The following is a 16606-nucleotide window of genomic DNA, read 5'->3' as shown; positions in this document are numbered from 1 at the left end:
TCATAACCAAAGTTTGTTTTCTAAGCCTCTTGAATCTCTTTGTGTTTCATAAATAAGTTCGTTTGTATCATATTTTAGATTCCACATATAGTAGATATCATATGATATTTGCTTTTGACTTAGTATGATAATATCCAGGTCCGTCCATGTTGCTGCAAATGGCATTCTCTCTTTCCATGGCTGAGTAATGTTCCCAAGGGTATATACCACAGCTTTATCCTGTCAATGGACTCTGGTCTTGGCGATTGTAAATAGTTAAGCAGCATGTTAGTTTTTTACCCTCATGGCAAGTCATTCTGTTTTCAACTCTGTTCCCAGTTCACTCTGGATGCATATATGTGTAACTCACTTTCCACCTGCTTTCCCTTCTCAGTGGGACTGTGCAAGGAATCTGGATGTCCCGGGCACGTGGAGGGGCTCACGTTGTTTTCCTCGACCTTAACTGTTCCCATCTTGCCCACAGATGGGAAGCCGGTGTCTCTGTCCCCGCTGGAGGCCCAGCCGCACAGCCCCCGGTACACTGCGTCCAGCCAGCGGGAGCGCGAGAGCCTGGAGGTGCGCGTGCGCGAGGTGGAGGAGGAGAACCGTGCCCTCCGCCGGCAGCTCAGCTTGGCCCAGGGCCGCAGCCCATCCCACCGGCGTGGCAACCACTCTAAGACCTACTCCATGGAGGAGGGCACCGGCGACAGTGAGAATCTTCACGCCGGCATCGTGGCAGGCAACAGCTCCGAGTGCGGGCAGCAGCCAGTCGTGGAGAAGTGCGAGGTAAAGAGCCCTGGGAACCTTCCAAGGACCCAGCCCCGCATTGCCCATCCTGGCCCCAGGCCAATGCCTCCTGGAAGCATGGCCAGGGGCCTGGAAAGAGCTGGCATCCTTGACCCAGGCCTGGGCGTGAATCTGGCCTGGTTACTCACTTTGCCTGGCAGATTGTTTAAGCCTCAGCCTCAGTTTTCCTTATCTGAAAAATGGGGATAAGAAAGCCTGCACCACAGAGGTATTAAGAGCAGCCAGTTGATGGAAACTGCTACTTGTTTCTTTGCGGCTCATTTTGGCATGCTGAGAATTTCTAGCTGTCATCCTGGGGGCCCTGTTTCTTAGCCTCCAGTGACAGTGCTATCCCTGGCCTGTGGCTCAGCTGGGCAGTTCCCCTGGACCTCATTCTCACTTTACACCCAGCTTCTGTAATTCAGAACCAGAGACTTGCTCATCTAAAGCAGTTTTTTGAACTTCGATAGCTTTCCTTCATTTTCCCCCTTTTAGGGTATGCTGGCTTTCTTAGCAACTCTTTGGTCATTTGAAAAACTTACCCACTGCCTCTCCTTGCTGCCCCTCAGCCCTCTCCTTCATACATCTATGCTCTTCTGTGCTCTGAATGTGCATGAGGACAGACACACACACTCATTTTATACTTCTTCTAGTCCTAGTGGAGGGAAATTAGAGCATCTCTGTTAAGTGTTAGTCACCCAGTCGTGGCTGACTCTTTGAGACCCCATGGACTGTAGCCCTCCAGGCTTCTCTGTCCGTGGGATTCTCTAGCCAAGAATAGTGGAGTGGGTTGCCATGCCCTTCTCCAGGGGATCTTCCTGACCCAGGGATCGAACCCGAGTCTCCTGCATTGCAGGCAGATTCTTTACCGTCTGAGCCACCAGAGAAGCCCCTCCTTGTTAAAAGCAAGACCTTTTGAGATAAAGAAGCCTGAGTTCACTGCCCAACCCTGTTGGCTTTAGCTGTGAGTGCTTGAACAAATTACCTAACCTCTCTGAACTTCAGATGTGCCTCCTCAATAAACTTTAGAAAATAACACCTGCTTCATGCAGTATTGTGAAAAGGAGGTGGGATGGCCAGAGAAAGCCACAAATACTGTCTGGTACAGACTGTGTTTTCAATTGTGGGTCATTTTTGTTATTTTTAGTTAGATACAGACATATATTACTTGGTGTTTGTTTATTCTGTTTCCTGACCACATTCTCATAATGTTTAAACTTCGAACTCCCTGAAGAGAGAAGAATTTGCGAACTATAAGATGCTATTCACGTGAAGAAGGTTTTTAGTGATATCAGTGAGACACTGTAGTATGTCATAAGCAGATACAGGGCTTAGTTATGAAGTGATGTAGACTCAGGTCTGTGCAAGGTCAGGGAGGGGATTGTAGACTGTAGTGGTCAGGGAGAGCCCCTGAGGACTGGAACATTTCTTGTGGACTCTCCACACTGGTTGAAGTGTGGGCTGGTGGAGAGGTGGAGAAAGGTAGATGGGGGATGTCCTATGAGGACTGTGTGTGTGGGTAGGGAAAACGTGAAGCAAGACTCTGTCAAGCAAGAAAGGATTTAGGGCATGGTGAGATGGTTGGTCAGGTGAGCCCAGAGAACCCAGGCAGGGAAGTGGCTGCAGTTTCGTCATCATTCATCCAACGAGTATTTATTGAGTCTCTGTTGTGGATCTCACACTGTTTTCTGTGCTAGGAAATAGCAGTGATGGGAAAAGAGACAAAATTCCCTTTCTTCTGGTTCTTACCTTCTGAGGTGGGAAGTCAGGAAGAGATGATGGACGAAAAGAGAAATTCTGTTTGTTCCCAAACTCAGGTTTGTCTGCTCACCATTCAAAAGTCAATAATTTGAGAGGCAAGTATTAATAGAAAGGAAAGATGTTTTAATCCTAAATCTGGCAGTCTGGGGAGAAGATGGACTTGGGATCCGAAACCAACTCTGAAGATTGTGCTCTGCCATGATCATTTTTTTCCTTCATAAATTTCATTTTTGTTTCATTTTGTAAAGAAAATTTGTTTATTTATGTATGTATTTTCAGCTGTGCTGGGTCTTCACTGCTGTGTGCAGGTTTTCTCTAGTTGTGGCCAGAGGGACTACTTCTCCAGTTTATATGGGCTTCTCGTGGTGGTGGCTTCTCTTGGGGAGCATGGGCTCTAAGTGAGCGGGCTCAGGAGCAGTGGCACACGGGCTCAGTTGCCCCACAGCATGTGGAATCTTCCTGGACCAGAGATAGAGCCCGTGTCCCCTGTATTGCCAAGTGGATTCTTCACTACTCGACCACCAGGGAAGTCCTACAGGTTTGAAAGGGGAAAGGGGAGAAGGGGAGAATCTCATTGAGTCATCGAGGCAGGAAGTTGGGTTCTGCATCCTTCTCCATCGTGTGACTGACTCCTCCAAGTGTTATCTTGCCTGCATGGTCCACCTGCCAGGTTGCTTGGGGGCGCTGTTGGGGAGTAGAGAGCCAGCTAGTCATTTGTTAACTGCATAATTCTTCATTCTTCCCTCTATCTAGGAAAAGAATCAGTGGGTTAGCCAAGGCATGGTATGCATTCAGGAGAGCATAAGACAGGAATTATGTTAAATTGCCTGGTGATCTGCTTCCTATAAGTAGGTACTGACTATATGCCAGGCCCAGTCTCATTTAATTGTCTACAACCATTGCTAGTGGCCTCTGTTATGGAAGATCTCTGTTTTACATCTTTGAAAATGATCACTTAGCAACTTTAACAGTTAAATGTTGATGATCTAGGCTGGTCTGGGCTGGGCCCTAACTTGGGAATGGTCTTTCCCTGCCTGAGGGAAGGCTGGTTTGATTTCTTTCGGCTTCTCTACTCTCTGGTTATGATCATGACATCAGTTTAGAATGTGGGCTGGCCCGGGGGAGGAAATGCTTTTCCTCGAGTGTGTTTACATTATTATGACTCAGACTGACTTAAACCACTGGGTAAGATTAAGGAGGTGAAAAATAGAAAAGGAAAAGGAAAAAAAAATGGGAGGGTGCAAATGTAACAGAGGGCGAAAACTGAGGATTCCTCTTCCTGCTGTTGCCTGTGTGGCCAGTGGCTTCCTTCTCCTGCTCAGCTTTCTGAGATACACACATCCTATTTCTAAAGAGGGCTTCTGCCCCAAGTGTCCCACAAAATAGTGTGGGCAAAAGACCACTGGCTTTTTATTCCTGCCCTGTATCATTTTTCTAGATTCTACATACATGTGTTGATATATAATAATTGTTTTTCTCTTTCTGACTTCACTCTGTGTGACAGACTCTAGGTCCATTCACATCTCTACAGATGACCCAATTTCACTCCTTTATATTTTCTGAATAATAATAATTTTATTATTTATATAATTTTATTTATTTATTTAAATAAAATTATTTAAATAATTTTATTATTTATACATTACTGAATAATATTTCAGTAATGTATATATGTACCACATCTTCTTTATCCATTCGTCTGTCAGTGGACATTCAGGTTGCTTTCATATCCTGACTGTTATAAACAGTGCTGTGATGAACATTGGGGTGCACAAGCTTTTGATGGATGGGAGGGAGATCCAAGAGGGAGGGGGTATATGTATACATGTAACTGGTTCACTTTGTCATACAGCAGAAACCAACACAACATTGTAAAACAGTTATACCCCCATTTTTTTTTAAAAAAGGCTTTCAACGTGGGAGACAGGAGCCCAAATCTGGCTCCCTTCCTACCTTGATGGTGGTGAGGCTCTGAGCACTTTACATCACTCTTCTGAGTGTTGGTTTCTTTATTTGTGTGTTATGGATTAAAATCAAGTTCTTGCCTCAAACTGTTTCAGTGGTAACAATGTAACAATACTAGAACTTTAGGCAAACCGTGGCATTATTATTGTGTTAGTAGTTGATTTCACTGTTTATCAAACAATTCTAAGTAACAGCTACTTTGCACCTTGTTTCTATTTACATATAAGAAATCTGGAGGCTGTCATGTAGGGATGTTCATATCTGGAATGCAGGCTTCCTGTATCTTGTCACCCAGCTGGCTTGACTGGCATTCTCAAGGTCATTGCATGGTCTTTAATGACTGTCAGAGCTTCAGCTCTGTCAGTCACATTCCAACTAGCAGGAAGGGTGAGTGTATCAGCTTGCTTTAAGAACACGTCTTAGAAACTTCACAGTCAGTCCCTTTTAGATCACATTGGCAGAACTTCATTTAGCTGGTACCTTTAGCTGCCACCTGGCTGCAAGGGAGCCTAGAAAACAGATTTTTCTTCAAGGAAGCCACATTCTCTGTTAACATTTTGGAGTTTGGCTACTAGAAAGTGAAAGTGTTAGTCGCTCAGTTACGTCCAACTCTGTGTGATTCCATGGACTGTAGTCTGCAGGCTCCTCTGTCCATGGAATTCTCCAGACAAGAATACTGGAGTGGGTAGCCATTTCCTTCCCCACGGGATCTTCCAGACCCAGGTAACAAATCCAGGTTGCCTGCATTGCAGGCAGATTCTTTACTGTCTGAGCCATTGGGGAAGCCCTTGGCTACTAGACAACCGATGTTATGGTTACAGTGAACATTCTCTGTCAAATGAGTAGTTACCGGATTGGGTTGTACATTAGAATTACATAACCAAACATCCATATTCATGGAACCCATCCATCCTACTGATTGAGAATCCCTGAGAATAGGGCCCAAAATTTAGGTATTAAAATTTTGTATCCAAATGATTCTGAGATAGTAGAAACTGTTTGGAAACTACTGCTTTAAAGAACAACTAAAATAAATTGTGGGGTTCACTTTATCTCTATGCTCTTTGAAAGATAAAGATCTTGGGCTTGTTGCTACCATAACTTATTTTTTAGTCTTTTGTACCTGAGAATTAAGGTTTTGTACATTTATTTATTGAGTACACCCCATGGCATGAGGGACCTTAGTTCCTCGACCTGAACCCATCCCTGCTCAGAGTCTTAACCATTGGAGTGCTAGAGAAGTCCTTGTTCGTTTATTATACTCTGTGTGTGTCTTGATAATGTTACTTCTTTTTATTTTATTTATTTATTTATTTATTTATTTTGGTGGAATTCACCTGTGAACGCTGGATTCTGTTCAGAGGTTCCATAGATGAATTAGCAAGTTCTGGCCCGCTGGCATCTTATTTCAATGTTGTCTCCTCCAGGGGCACATGTGCCCTGCGATGCTGGCTTCAGACCTATTAGCAATAAGCTTCCTCTGTTTCCATCACTTGGCATCTTTAAAGATTTTAGGGAAAATTCCATATAGGCAAACAAGAAATGTCAGTCAGAGTCAAAATAGAATCCTCCTCCTTTGGCAGCGCTTATGGTTATGAGTGCTGAAGCTGGTCCTGACACCCTGTCAGCATGCAGGGCCTCATAACTAGGGACGTTGTCATCATCTCTGGTGGCACTGGAACTTCTCTGGGCTATGACAAGTATTTCTGAAAACGCTTCTGTAATGACACCTGGGCTGTCAGCTGAGATCGCTGGTGATAGAAATTGGAGCCTTGTGCCCTCTTATCGTTCCCTAATGATGTCCCCTTCAAGTCACTGCTGCCCATTTTCTTCCTGCATGTTTCTGTTGTCAGGGCAATTCTGCTTCCATGAGGGACTGGTTTCTCTGTGCTTCTGGACTTGGAACAGAATGATCCTCTTTGATCTCCAGTTCTGCCTCTGTTTGTACAGATATGTGCATTTTTCTTGCATTTCTGGTTCTGGTCCATTCTGGGAGTCAGCCATGGTTCAGCACAAAAACTGTAAACTGGAGTCAGAATGTCTAACCAGAAATCTTTACTTTGCCACTCACTAGCCATGTGACCTGGAGAAGGCAATGGCACCCCACTCCAGTACTCTTGCCTGGAAAATCCCATGGATGGAGGAGCCTGGTGGGCTACAGTCCATGGGGTTGCTAAGAGTCGGACACGACTGAGCAACTTTACTTTCACTTTTCACTTTCATGCATTGGAGAAGGAAATGGCAACCCACTCCAGTGTTCTTGCCTCGAGAATCCCAGAGACAGGGGAGCCTGGTGGGCTGCCGTCTATGGGATCGCACAGAATCAGACATGACTGAAGCAACTTAGCAGCAGCAGCAGCAGCCATGTGACCCGGGGCAGTTCAGTTACTCTCTTGGAGTCTATTTTATTAATACAAAATGAGAATAATAATGTGTTCTTCCCTGTGCAGATGAAATGAGATAGCAGGTGGGAAAGTAACCCTGGATAGGTGTCACATATGCTTATTATGAATCTTCCGGTTGCCAATTGCTGCCTAAGAGATCACCTAAAACAAAATGGCTTAAAACAACACCAATCATTTTGTTAGCTCTCATGGTGTCTGTGGGTGAGGGATTTGAGAAGGGCTTAGCTGAGTGATCCTGGCGGGTAGAAGGGCTCGTGCAGTTAGTTAGTGGCTGGAGCTGGAACAGCGAGGGTTGGAGCTGTGGGCATTGGCCTGGTGTCTTTCTTCACTGTTATAGATTTGGGGCCTTCCTTGTGGTCTCTCTCTGTGGCTGGTTTGAGCTTCCTCACAACATGGCAGCTCCAGGATGGCCAGCTACTTCCATAGCAGCTGATGGCTTTAAGTACAAGTATTCCAGTGAGCAAGGCAGAACAGAAACACTTTAATGACCTGATCTCAAAAGTCACATGGTGTCACTTTTGTCCATAGTATAGTCTGTTGGTTGAAACAGTTACAAAATCCCACCCACTTTGAAGGGAGAAGGGCATACACCCCATCTCTGAATGGAGGGAATGTCAAAGAGCTGAAACAGCAACAATTGATATTATTATTACGGAAAGTCAGGTGAATGGTAATGGCTGATGTCACACCACCCCTTGAGGAAGTATCCCTTTCCTTCTATCCCATGCTTTGAACGGTATTCAAAATTGTAATAGCAATGTAATAATAACAAAAGTGAACATGTATTGAGACCTGCAAATGTAGGAAACAGCATGCTAAAATTACATGAAGTATCTCATTTAATCTGCATAACATGCGTTCTTCTTTTTATGGAGTAGAAAGCTACCACTGAGAAAAGTTAAATAATTATGGCAATGTCATACTGCCAGGAAGAGGTGGAGCTCACATTTAAACCTAGGCAGTTTGCTTCCTAGAGCCTGTGCTTGGAACCACTGTGCTGAACCCTGTGAATTAGAGCTGCTGGGACCAGTGCTCCATCAGCTCAGAGCTGCAGTCCTTATTCTCTGCCTGGCAGGTGCCTCATCTCAGAAGGCTTCTGGGTGACAGGCATGAATGATGTGGGGGTCACCTTTCAGTTTGGGGGCTGTCGCAGCCCTATGGGGAGTACTCATTCCTCTGTGGTCTAAGCAAAGACATGACTGTTCTTTAAAAAGAAGTTGGGTTGTTTTACGGTGCCTGCCAGATTGTGATTGCATTTGTCAGCTCAGTAGGAGTTGAGCATTTTGCTTTAGGTTTTATGTTTATAAACCTTGACACCTCTTACCTGCATTTTCTGGGTCCCTAACAAACCCAACAGAATTTTGATCTGTCTTTTTGTTTTTACTTCGTCTTCAGGGTCTTTCTATAATTACCCCACAGTGAAGGGGTTTGTCTGACATCTTTTCATACACCGTGTCACTATTGGAAGATACTTGTACAGCCTTTGGATTCACATTTCATCAGCTTCATATGTTGTCTCTGAGGCTCCTTCAAGGACATAAATCTGCTAAAATATTTTCCCCTGAATGTCGCACCCTTGAACTAGGGAACTTGTACTAGAAGGTACCTCCATACGAAGCCGCTTCAGTCATGTCCCAATCTCTGCCACTCCATGGACTATACCCTACCAGGCTCCTCTATCCATAGGATTTACCAGGCAGGAATACTGGAATGGGTTGCCATTTCCTCCTTTAGGGGATCTTCCTGACTCAGGAATTGAACCGAGTCTGGTGGATCTCCTGCATTGGCAGGCAGGTTCTTTATCACTAGCACCACCTGGGAAGCCCACTGGAATGTACCTAGTAGGACTTTTTTCTGTAGTGATTTTCAGGGACCCAAGCTCTAAGTGACCCACTCCAGTGTTCTTGCCTGGAGAATCTCAGGGACGGGGGAGCCTGGTAGGCTGCCGTCTATGGGGTCGCACAGAGTCAGACACGACTGAAGTGACTTAGCAGCAAGCTCTAAGTGTGACCTTTCAGATGCCTCCCTTGAGTATCTTATTTATTGCTTCAGGGCAACTTATTCCCAAAACTTAACAGTTTCATGCCACATGCATTTTATTATCTCATAGTTTCTGAAAAGTGGGAATCTGGGAGCAGCTTAGCTGGGGGTTGTGGCTCAGGTCTCTCCTGAGGTTGCAGTTCAAGCATCTGCTGGGGCTGCCTCAGCCGAAGGCTTGATCAGGGCTGGGGCGTCTGTTTCCAAGCTGGCACACTGGCCTGACTGGGGGCCTCTGAATCCCTTTATAAAGGAGTCACTGAGGACCAGAGAGGTTAAGTCACTTGTCCAAGATCACCCAGCTGGCCAGAGGAAGAGCTAGGCCCACCATCTGGCTCTTCTGACTTCCAGGGCTTTACTTTTGTGCAGGAGAAGCCTGTGTTCCCTGTTCTTCTCCCTCTGCCTTTTCCTCACCCTGAAGGAGGAAAGGGAGACTGGGGTAGCTGTGGGCGGAGCTCTGCCTCTCCTTGTTCTGTAGAAGTGAGGGGGGTGGTCCTCCTCAGAGAAAGTCGGAAACAGATTCTGTGGACACCCCTCCTCTCCCAACAGAATCACAGCTAACGTCTGTGGAGTGTTTAACCAGAGACACTTCTCAGAGAGCTTTAGCTAGAGTGGTTCTTGAGGTGGGGTCCCTAGACCGCCAGCATCAGCATCACCTGGTTGCAGGAAATCCTCGGGCTCCTACAAAACCTCCTGAATGAGGAACTTTGGGGGAGGGACCCCGCACTCTGTGTTAACACACCCTCCAGGGCTTCTGATGGATGTTAGAGTTGGAGGACCACTTATCCTCAACGACCCCTAGAGGGTAAGTAGAATCATGTCCCCATTTTACAGATGAGGACGTTAAAGCCAGGGGATGACACCCAGCTTCTCTTTGTGCTGGGTGCAGTCAGTGACATGAACAAGCATCAGTTCAGTCATGCACGTATGTGTCTGATCCCCTCAGTTATCCAGTGGGGTATTTATTTTTATCTCCATTTTACAGGTGAGTCAATGAGGTCCAGGGATATAAAGCAGCTGTTCCAAGATCACACAGTGACTTGTGTTGACACTGCGGCTCAAACCAAGGTCTCTTCTACCTTTGTTGGGTTTTCCCTACTAACTGGGGAAACAGCCTCTGTGGCCAGCTGTGTGCCTCTCCCCAGCTGCTGCGACAGCATCTGTCTTCTGGGAGGTCCTGCCTCCCCACCCCTGTCCCCGGCAGCTTCAGTCCAGGGTCTAGACCTAGCCTTGACTTTTCCCCTCGCATCACATGCCAGCATTTAAATAGGTTTCCCTCTCACTCCCACTCCCAAAGGCTCCCAGTGAGCAGAGGCTTTCACTGCATTGTGCCCCTGGGGCAGAATGCCCTGAGGGGAGCACCTGAGCTTTTAGGCCTCTGCTAATGGTGTCAGTGGTGGAAGCAGGGTGAGCAGAGTGGTGTTTACTTCTGCCTGGGCCACAGCTTGCCTGCCATCCCTTATTAGTTTGGCCCAAATTTCATTTGGGACAGAGGTTCTTCTCCTGCATGCATGTATGAGCAAACAGCCCTATGGGACTCTCTCCTGTTGGAGGGCGGTTCTCTCTCAGGTTATGAGGAGGCTGACATAGCTATGAATCTGTGCTGACTCTGGAGACTGGAGTGAGTGTTGCCCTGGTCTAGTAACTGTCGTGTCTTCTGCTGGAAGCTCATGCTGCATCCGCTTGGTCTCAGTGCTGCTGGCCGCTCTGGGGGGCAGGGACCCTGAGCCTGTGTATATAGGAGCATCCGCAGTCTCTGATGCGATTGTCTGGTTGACTGTATTTCTCCCTCTCCCTTGACCAGGGGGACAAAGGCCGATTGACCTTTTTGTCCTTTGAGCCCAGGACAGCGCCTGGCACATCAGTCTCTCTAAAAGCACTCATGTCATGCCTGAATTCTTCCTGCAGGCCCCAGCAGTGAAGGTCACTTGACCCCAGTGGTGTCAGGAATAAAGCCCAGTTCACAGCTCTGGCACTCTGACCTGTGTCTCCAGCTACAGCTTGCAGCATCATATTGATGACTAAAGGGAGAAAGCAGGACGCTTTCCTTATTATAAATCGTGTAGTCCCTGTGTCTGAGAATTTTGTATAGTGCTTTAACATTTTTTTTTTAAATTAAAAAAAAAATTATTTTGGCCGCACTGCATGGCTTGTGGAATGTTACTTCCCTAACCAAGGATCGAACCCAGCTCTCAACAGTAAAAAACACTGAGTCCTAATCACTGGATCTCCAGGCAATGTCCCTTCCAATTTATACCTACAACTTATCCATTCTCAGGTTCATTTGGATGCCCTTCTACCTTGCTTTGCCTTAGGGATCAGTGATACGTCTATGGATGCTCCAAAGTCATCAGAGGTCCCCTTCTAGCCCCCAGGATAAATGGGGTGCTGAGGAATAGTTACCAGAATTAGTCAGGTCCTGGGAAGAAATGGGGGCACACTCACAAAAGGTGGGGAGAGGATTTAACACAGGGCCAGAGGCATGGGCGGGGTTCAGGGGAACCAGTGAGGGTTTTAAAGCTCGCAGGAGGGAGTCACCACAACCACTGGGCCTGCGGGGGCAGGAGGAGTACTTGTGGAACCAGAACTAGAGGTAAAGAGGGAGAGGAGCTTTGTTCTCCCACTGAAGTCCCCCATTGACCAAACTCAGCCAGAAACCAGAGGCAGGAGGAACACAGTTTGTTATTGTTGTTGTTCAGTCGCTGAGTCATGTCTGACTCTTTTCCACCCCATGGGCCACAGCAAGCCAGGCTTCCCTTTCCTTCACTATCTCCCGGACTTTGCTCAAACTCATGTCCATTGAGTCTGATGCCATCCAACTATCTCATTCTCTGTTGTCCCCTTCTCCTTTTGCCTTCAGTCTTTCCCAGCATCAGGGTCTTTTCCAGTGAGTCAGCTCTTCCCATCAGGTGGCCAAAGTATTGTAGCATCAGCATCAGTCTTTCCAATGAATATTCAAGACTGATTTCCTGTAGGATCGACTGGTTAGATTTCTTTGCAGTCCGAGGGACTCTCAAGAGTCTTCTGCAACACCACAGTTCAAAAACATCAATTCTTCTTTATGATCCAACTCTCACATCAGTATGTGACTACTGGAAAAACGATAGTGTTGACTAGATGGACTTTTGTCAGCAAAGTGATGTCTCTGCTTTTTTATATACTTTCTAGGTTCGTCATAGCTTACCTTCCAAGTAGCAAGTATCTTTTTATTTCATGGCTGCCCTTACCATCTGCAGTGATTTTGGAGCTCAAAAAAATAAAATCTGTCACTGCTTCTACTTTTTCCCCTTCTGTTCACCATGAAGTGATGGGACCAGATTCCATGATCTTAGTTTTTTGAATGTTGAGTTTTAAGCCAGGTTTTTCACTCTCCTCTTTCACCCTCATCAAGAGTTCCTCTTAGCTTTCTGCCATAAGGGTGACGTCACCTGCACATCTGAGGTTGTTGATATTTCTCCTGGCAATCTTGATTCCAGCTTGTGCTTCATCTAGCCCAGCATTTTGCATGGTGTCCTCTGCAGATAAGTTAAATAAACAGGGTGACAAGAACCCAATTAATTCGGTCTAAAAAAGGTTCTCAAGGCACAAATCCAGTTGGAAAATGGCAGTGAGTCCATGATCACACTATTCAGACTTTCTGACCAATAGAGACAAGTATGATGTCTGCCAAGTATAGGGGAGGAATGGACAAGTGGTCACAGAATCTGATGCTAGACCCTTTCTTTTGAGGGGAGGAACATCCAGGTGTCTGGGACCACCTTTAAGCCACCACATTGAGAAACTTGAAACCTGGACTTCATAGCTTCAGAATGGAAAATTCTCTTAGTGAGGCCATGTATGCACCCCTGGTCCTTCAAGGAACCTTCATCCCTGAACCCAGACTGTCCCCACTCCTGCCTTGAGCCTCGCCTCACTCCTGCCATTCTCTTCTGCACCCATAAAATTTGGGACCATCCCAAGCTCTTTCAGGTACGTGTTCGTGACACTCCAATTTTCTGCCTTCCTGGGTAGCAGGGCTCTGCGGTGGCGGCTGCAGATGATGAATTTATTCATGGTGGCAGGTGTACGGGATGAAGCTAAAGAGATTTGGGAAATTATGTAAAATGTTTGAGAACGTGCGCGCTTGTGCTTACATTTAATGGGCCCATTTTAAAAAGTCCCTGAACCCTGAAGCCAAGACAAAGTTTGATATCTCGGAGGCCGGGTATTTAAATATTTGCGATTCCAAAGAGCCTGATTCAGCGTGCATTTACCCATTCTTGTTCCCACCCTGGTTATACCTCCCATGGGCAGGCATTTTCCTATTCATCTCCTCCACTATTCAAACAGTGACAGTTGCATCTGCCTTACAGACTTTGATTCTGAGTCTTTGGGAGATGTTTTCTAGAGATAAACAGGGCTGTCGTCATTTTACAGGTGGGGAAGTTGAGATGTGCAGAAATGAGATTGAAAAGGTGGCTTTGGTGTTCTGTGGGATCTGAGCCTTTCTCACTGCCTCTCTCCTTCCTTAAAACAGGGTTTCCTAGAGACAGTGCTCTTGACCTTTTGCACATAGGGTGATTCTTTTGGGACCACCCTGTGCATTGTAGAATGCAGAGCAGCATCTCTGCCTCCCTCCGTAGAATGCCACTCCTCACATCCCCAGGAGTGACAACCCAAAACGACTTCAGACATCGCCACATGTCATAGGGGAGGCAAAGGGGAGTGGATTACCCCCTATTGAGAACCACTGCCTTCTAGTAGAGTAGTTAAGGTCTCGGACATATGAGAGTGTGAGTTAATTGGTGTGACACAGGGCTGGGGCACAGGGTACATTTTTGAGATCTTTTGGATGTTTCTGATGCACCACCAGCAGGGTGAAGAATCTCTTATGCAGAATTAAAATGCCATCTCTCTCAGCCTGTTTCCTGATCTCTAATACTGAAACAGTAACCCTGTACTTGTCTCGTACAGCTTAAACCTGGCAATCTGTATAAATTGCTGAATACTGTACCCAGTATGTACTAATTTGCTCAATAAATATTAGCTCTTAGCGTAGTGATTCTTCTCTTCTGTCTTCCCTCGTCTTCCTTCTTGGTCCCCCATGTAAGTGTGGAGCAGGGATCCTGCTGCCCTGACTGTGGGGTGCTGGCTTGTGTATTGCATGTGGGGCTGAACATTTCAGGGAGCCAAGGGCAGGGTAGATGGGTCAGGTAACCAGGTAGGGCCTGATACACAGGGCAAAGTGAGGGGTCTCCGTGAGGGGTCTCCATGAGGGGAAGGGGCAGCTGCAAGAGTGAGAGGCTCTGAGAATCCTAGAGCTGTGGGTGAACTGATAATTTCTCAAAAGTGATGATCTGGAGGAAGCTGAGGTTCAGTACCTGGCGCTGAGAGTGAGTGGCCAGGGTGGAGTAAAGGTCATTGGAATTGAAAAGGTCTTGCAAGTGCATCCTAGACTCTCGGTTGGTTTATCCTGGATATGGTTACCCTTTCCTTGGTGATGTCAGGAGGCATAGGCTGATGTAGGTCTGGGGAAGCCTGTATGGAAGTGAGCAGGACATCAGAACTGCCCTGTAGCTGGAAGTGGCTGGTGAGCAGAACAGGCAGTCTGGGAGCCATGCGCTAGGAGGAAGGGCCATGCATGGTTCTGAAAATGAAGCAGTGCCTATCAAGACCCCTTCTTTGAATTTCAGTATTGGGTGCCCAGAGGAACATAAAAATTTCAGGCAGCAGAGGGCAGCCAAGCCTGAGGGGTAGCCCTGCCTGGTAGCCTGGAACTCTCACTTGAAGACATGTGTTATCTTCATCACCTGTAATTCATTCATGGCACACCAAGATGGCAAATCACCCCCGTTTCGGAAGCTCAGTTCTCAAGGGCCTTTCTTCTGTGATCAGACTGCAGTGTGCCGCATCTCTGTACTTGACATAGTTGCCTTCCGTGACATCCTGCATGATGTGCGTCCTGACTGTCATGTTACAGTGAGCCACCTGATGCTGAAGCGTTCCTGGGTCACCAGGGGTTAATGGGCATGCTGGGGCCCATGCCCTCAAGTGCTTTGGTGAGATGATCCATCCATGTCCTATTGATTCTGCCAGCCTTCAGCTCTCTGAATGGTATCCCAGCCTTCAGCTCCCTGAATGGTATCCCAGCTGGGCCCTTCGGTGTTTCTTGGTTCCCTTTGTCCTGTTATCAGATTGCCCCTGACCTGAGATGTCCTGTGAGAACATTTCCTGAACTCTGAGCCACCACATCTCCAACTGAGATCCCCGGTTGTCAGTTCATACATTCAGGCGTATTTCTTTCTCCTCTCTTGTTACCGATTGTCATTGTCTCCAGGCTTGGGGGCACGGGACGCACTGTTTGCCTATTCAAGCCAATTGCCATTTCTCTCGTCCCCAAAATGTAATTGAAAAGAGCCTTAATGGTTTCTAAATGATGATAGCTCCATAAACCGATTAAAAAGGCCTTAATAAAACTGTCTGGAGTTATTCTTCACAGCTGCTGCCAATGTTCCTTGTGTCCCGACCATCCCAACAAGAATTAGGGCACTTTCTCATGCCGTCAGAAGCACCAGGAAAATCCTTCTCCTCCATCTAATTGCTCCTCTGTTCTCTTCCCAGACAATTCACGTTGCTATTGTCTGTGCCGGATACAACGCCAGCCGGGACGTAGTCACCTTGGTGAAGTCTGTCCTGTTTCACAGGTAAGCGCGTGGTTGTCCTCTGCAGGTTCCCGTGTGTAGCTGCCGGCCCGCGCCTTTCCTCCAAGAAGGGTTAAAGTAAAGCAACATTTCTCATCCATCATTTAAGCTGCCATGAAAATGTAATTATTGTCTGAAGCCCCGGGGAGATTATTGTGTTAATAATGTTTAACAGCAGGGTTGAGGTGCCCTCTCGCAATGTTGAGAATCGTAGCTCTGAGACCTCAAGGGACCTTCAAGGATGCTCTGAATTTGTTACTTCAGTTTCTTTATTGGTTTCCTCTGGTTGACAGCCATCAGACCTCTGTTTACACATCCCTGTTGACAGGTTGTGTTGTGGACTGAATTGTGATCCCTTAAAATGTATCCTTGGGAATCCTAAACCCCAGTAACTCAAACTGAATTTGGAGTTAAGGTCTTTGAAGAGGTAATTCAATTAAAATGAGGTCCTATGGGTAGACCCTCATCCAGTGGGACTGGGGTCCTTATAAGAAGAGGATACAGGATGGAGGCACAGCCATTTGCAAGCCAAGGAGAGAAACCTTAGAAGAAACCAACCCTGCTGACACTTTGACTTTGAATTTCTAGCCTTCAGAACTAGAGAAAATGAATTCCTGTTATTTAAGACACCCAGCTTATGGCATTTTGTTGGGGCAGCTCTAGCAAATTTATACAGATGCTTACTCTGTGCCAATGTGGCCCACCCTACCTTCAGGTGTCTCTGACCCTTAGACAGTCCTGCTTCATGTCAAACTGAACTTTTCCAATCTTTGGATGGTGTGATGATGTTCTCTGACACTAGTGTATTGCCATGGAGACAGTCCTATGAAAGATGGATTCCTCTTCCACCTGGAAGTGACCATCCTCTCCTGAGTCACCTCTTCTCCAAGTTAAACACCTGCCGTTTACTTTTCCTTTTTCATGGGACTTTTCTTCTGTCCCTTCACTGTTTTGATGTATATCTAATTATATTCAGAGTATATCCAGAATTGG

General features: G+C 46.5%; 1 protein-coding gene across 4 annotated transcripts in view; it reads left to right on the top strand.

The window, feature by feature from the left end:
- Positions 1-16606, top strand: part of LARGE1 (LARGE xylosyl- and glucuronyltransferase 1) — a 609947-nt gene that overhangs the window by 280069 nt on the left and 313272 nt on the right. For all 4 annotated transcript variants that reach the window (NM_001205588.1, XM_005206780.5, XM_059886204.1 and 1 more), the window contains 2 exons: positions 464-765; positions 15534-15616. In NM_001205588.1, coding sequence (NP_001192517.1) covers positions 464-765; positions 15534-15616 — 385 coding nt within the window. The remainder of the gene's footprint in view (positions 1-463; positions 766-15533; positions 15617-16606) is intronic.

This window comes from Bos taurus, chromosome 5 (genome assembly GCF_002263795.3).
Source record: "Bos taurus isolate L1 Dominette 01449 registration number 42190680 breed Hereford chromosome 5, ARS-UCD2.0, whole genome shotgun sequence".
Classification (NCBI taxonomy): domain Eukaryota; kingdom Metazoa; phylum Chordata; class Mammalia; order Artiodactyla; family Bovidae; genus Bos; species Bos taurus.
This window is presented reverse-complemented; position numbering and strand designations above follow the sequence as displayed.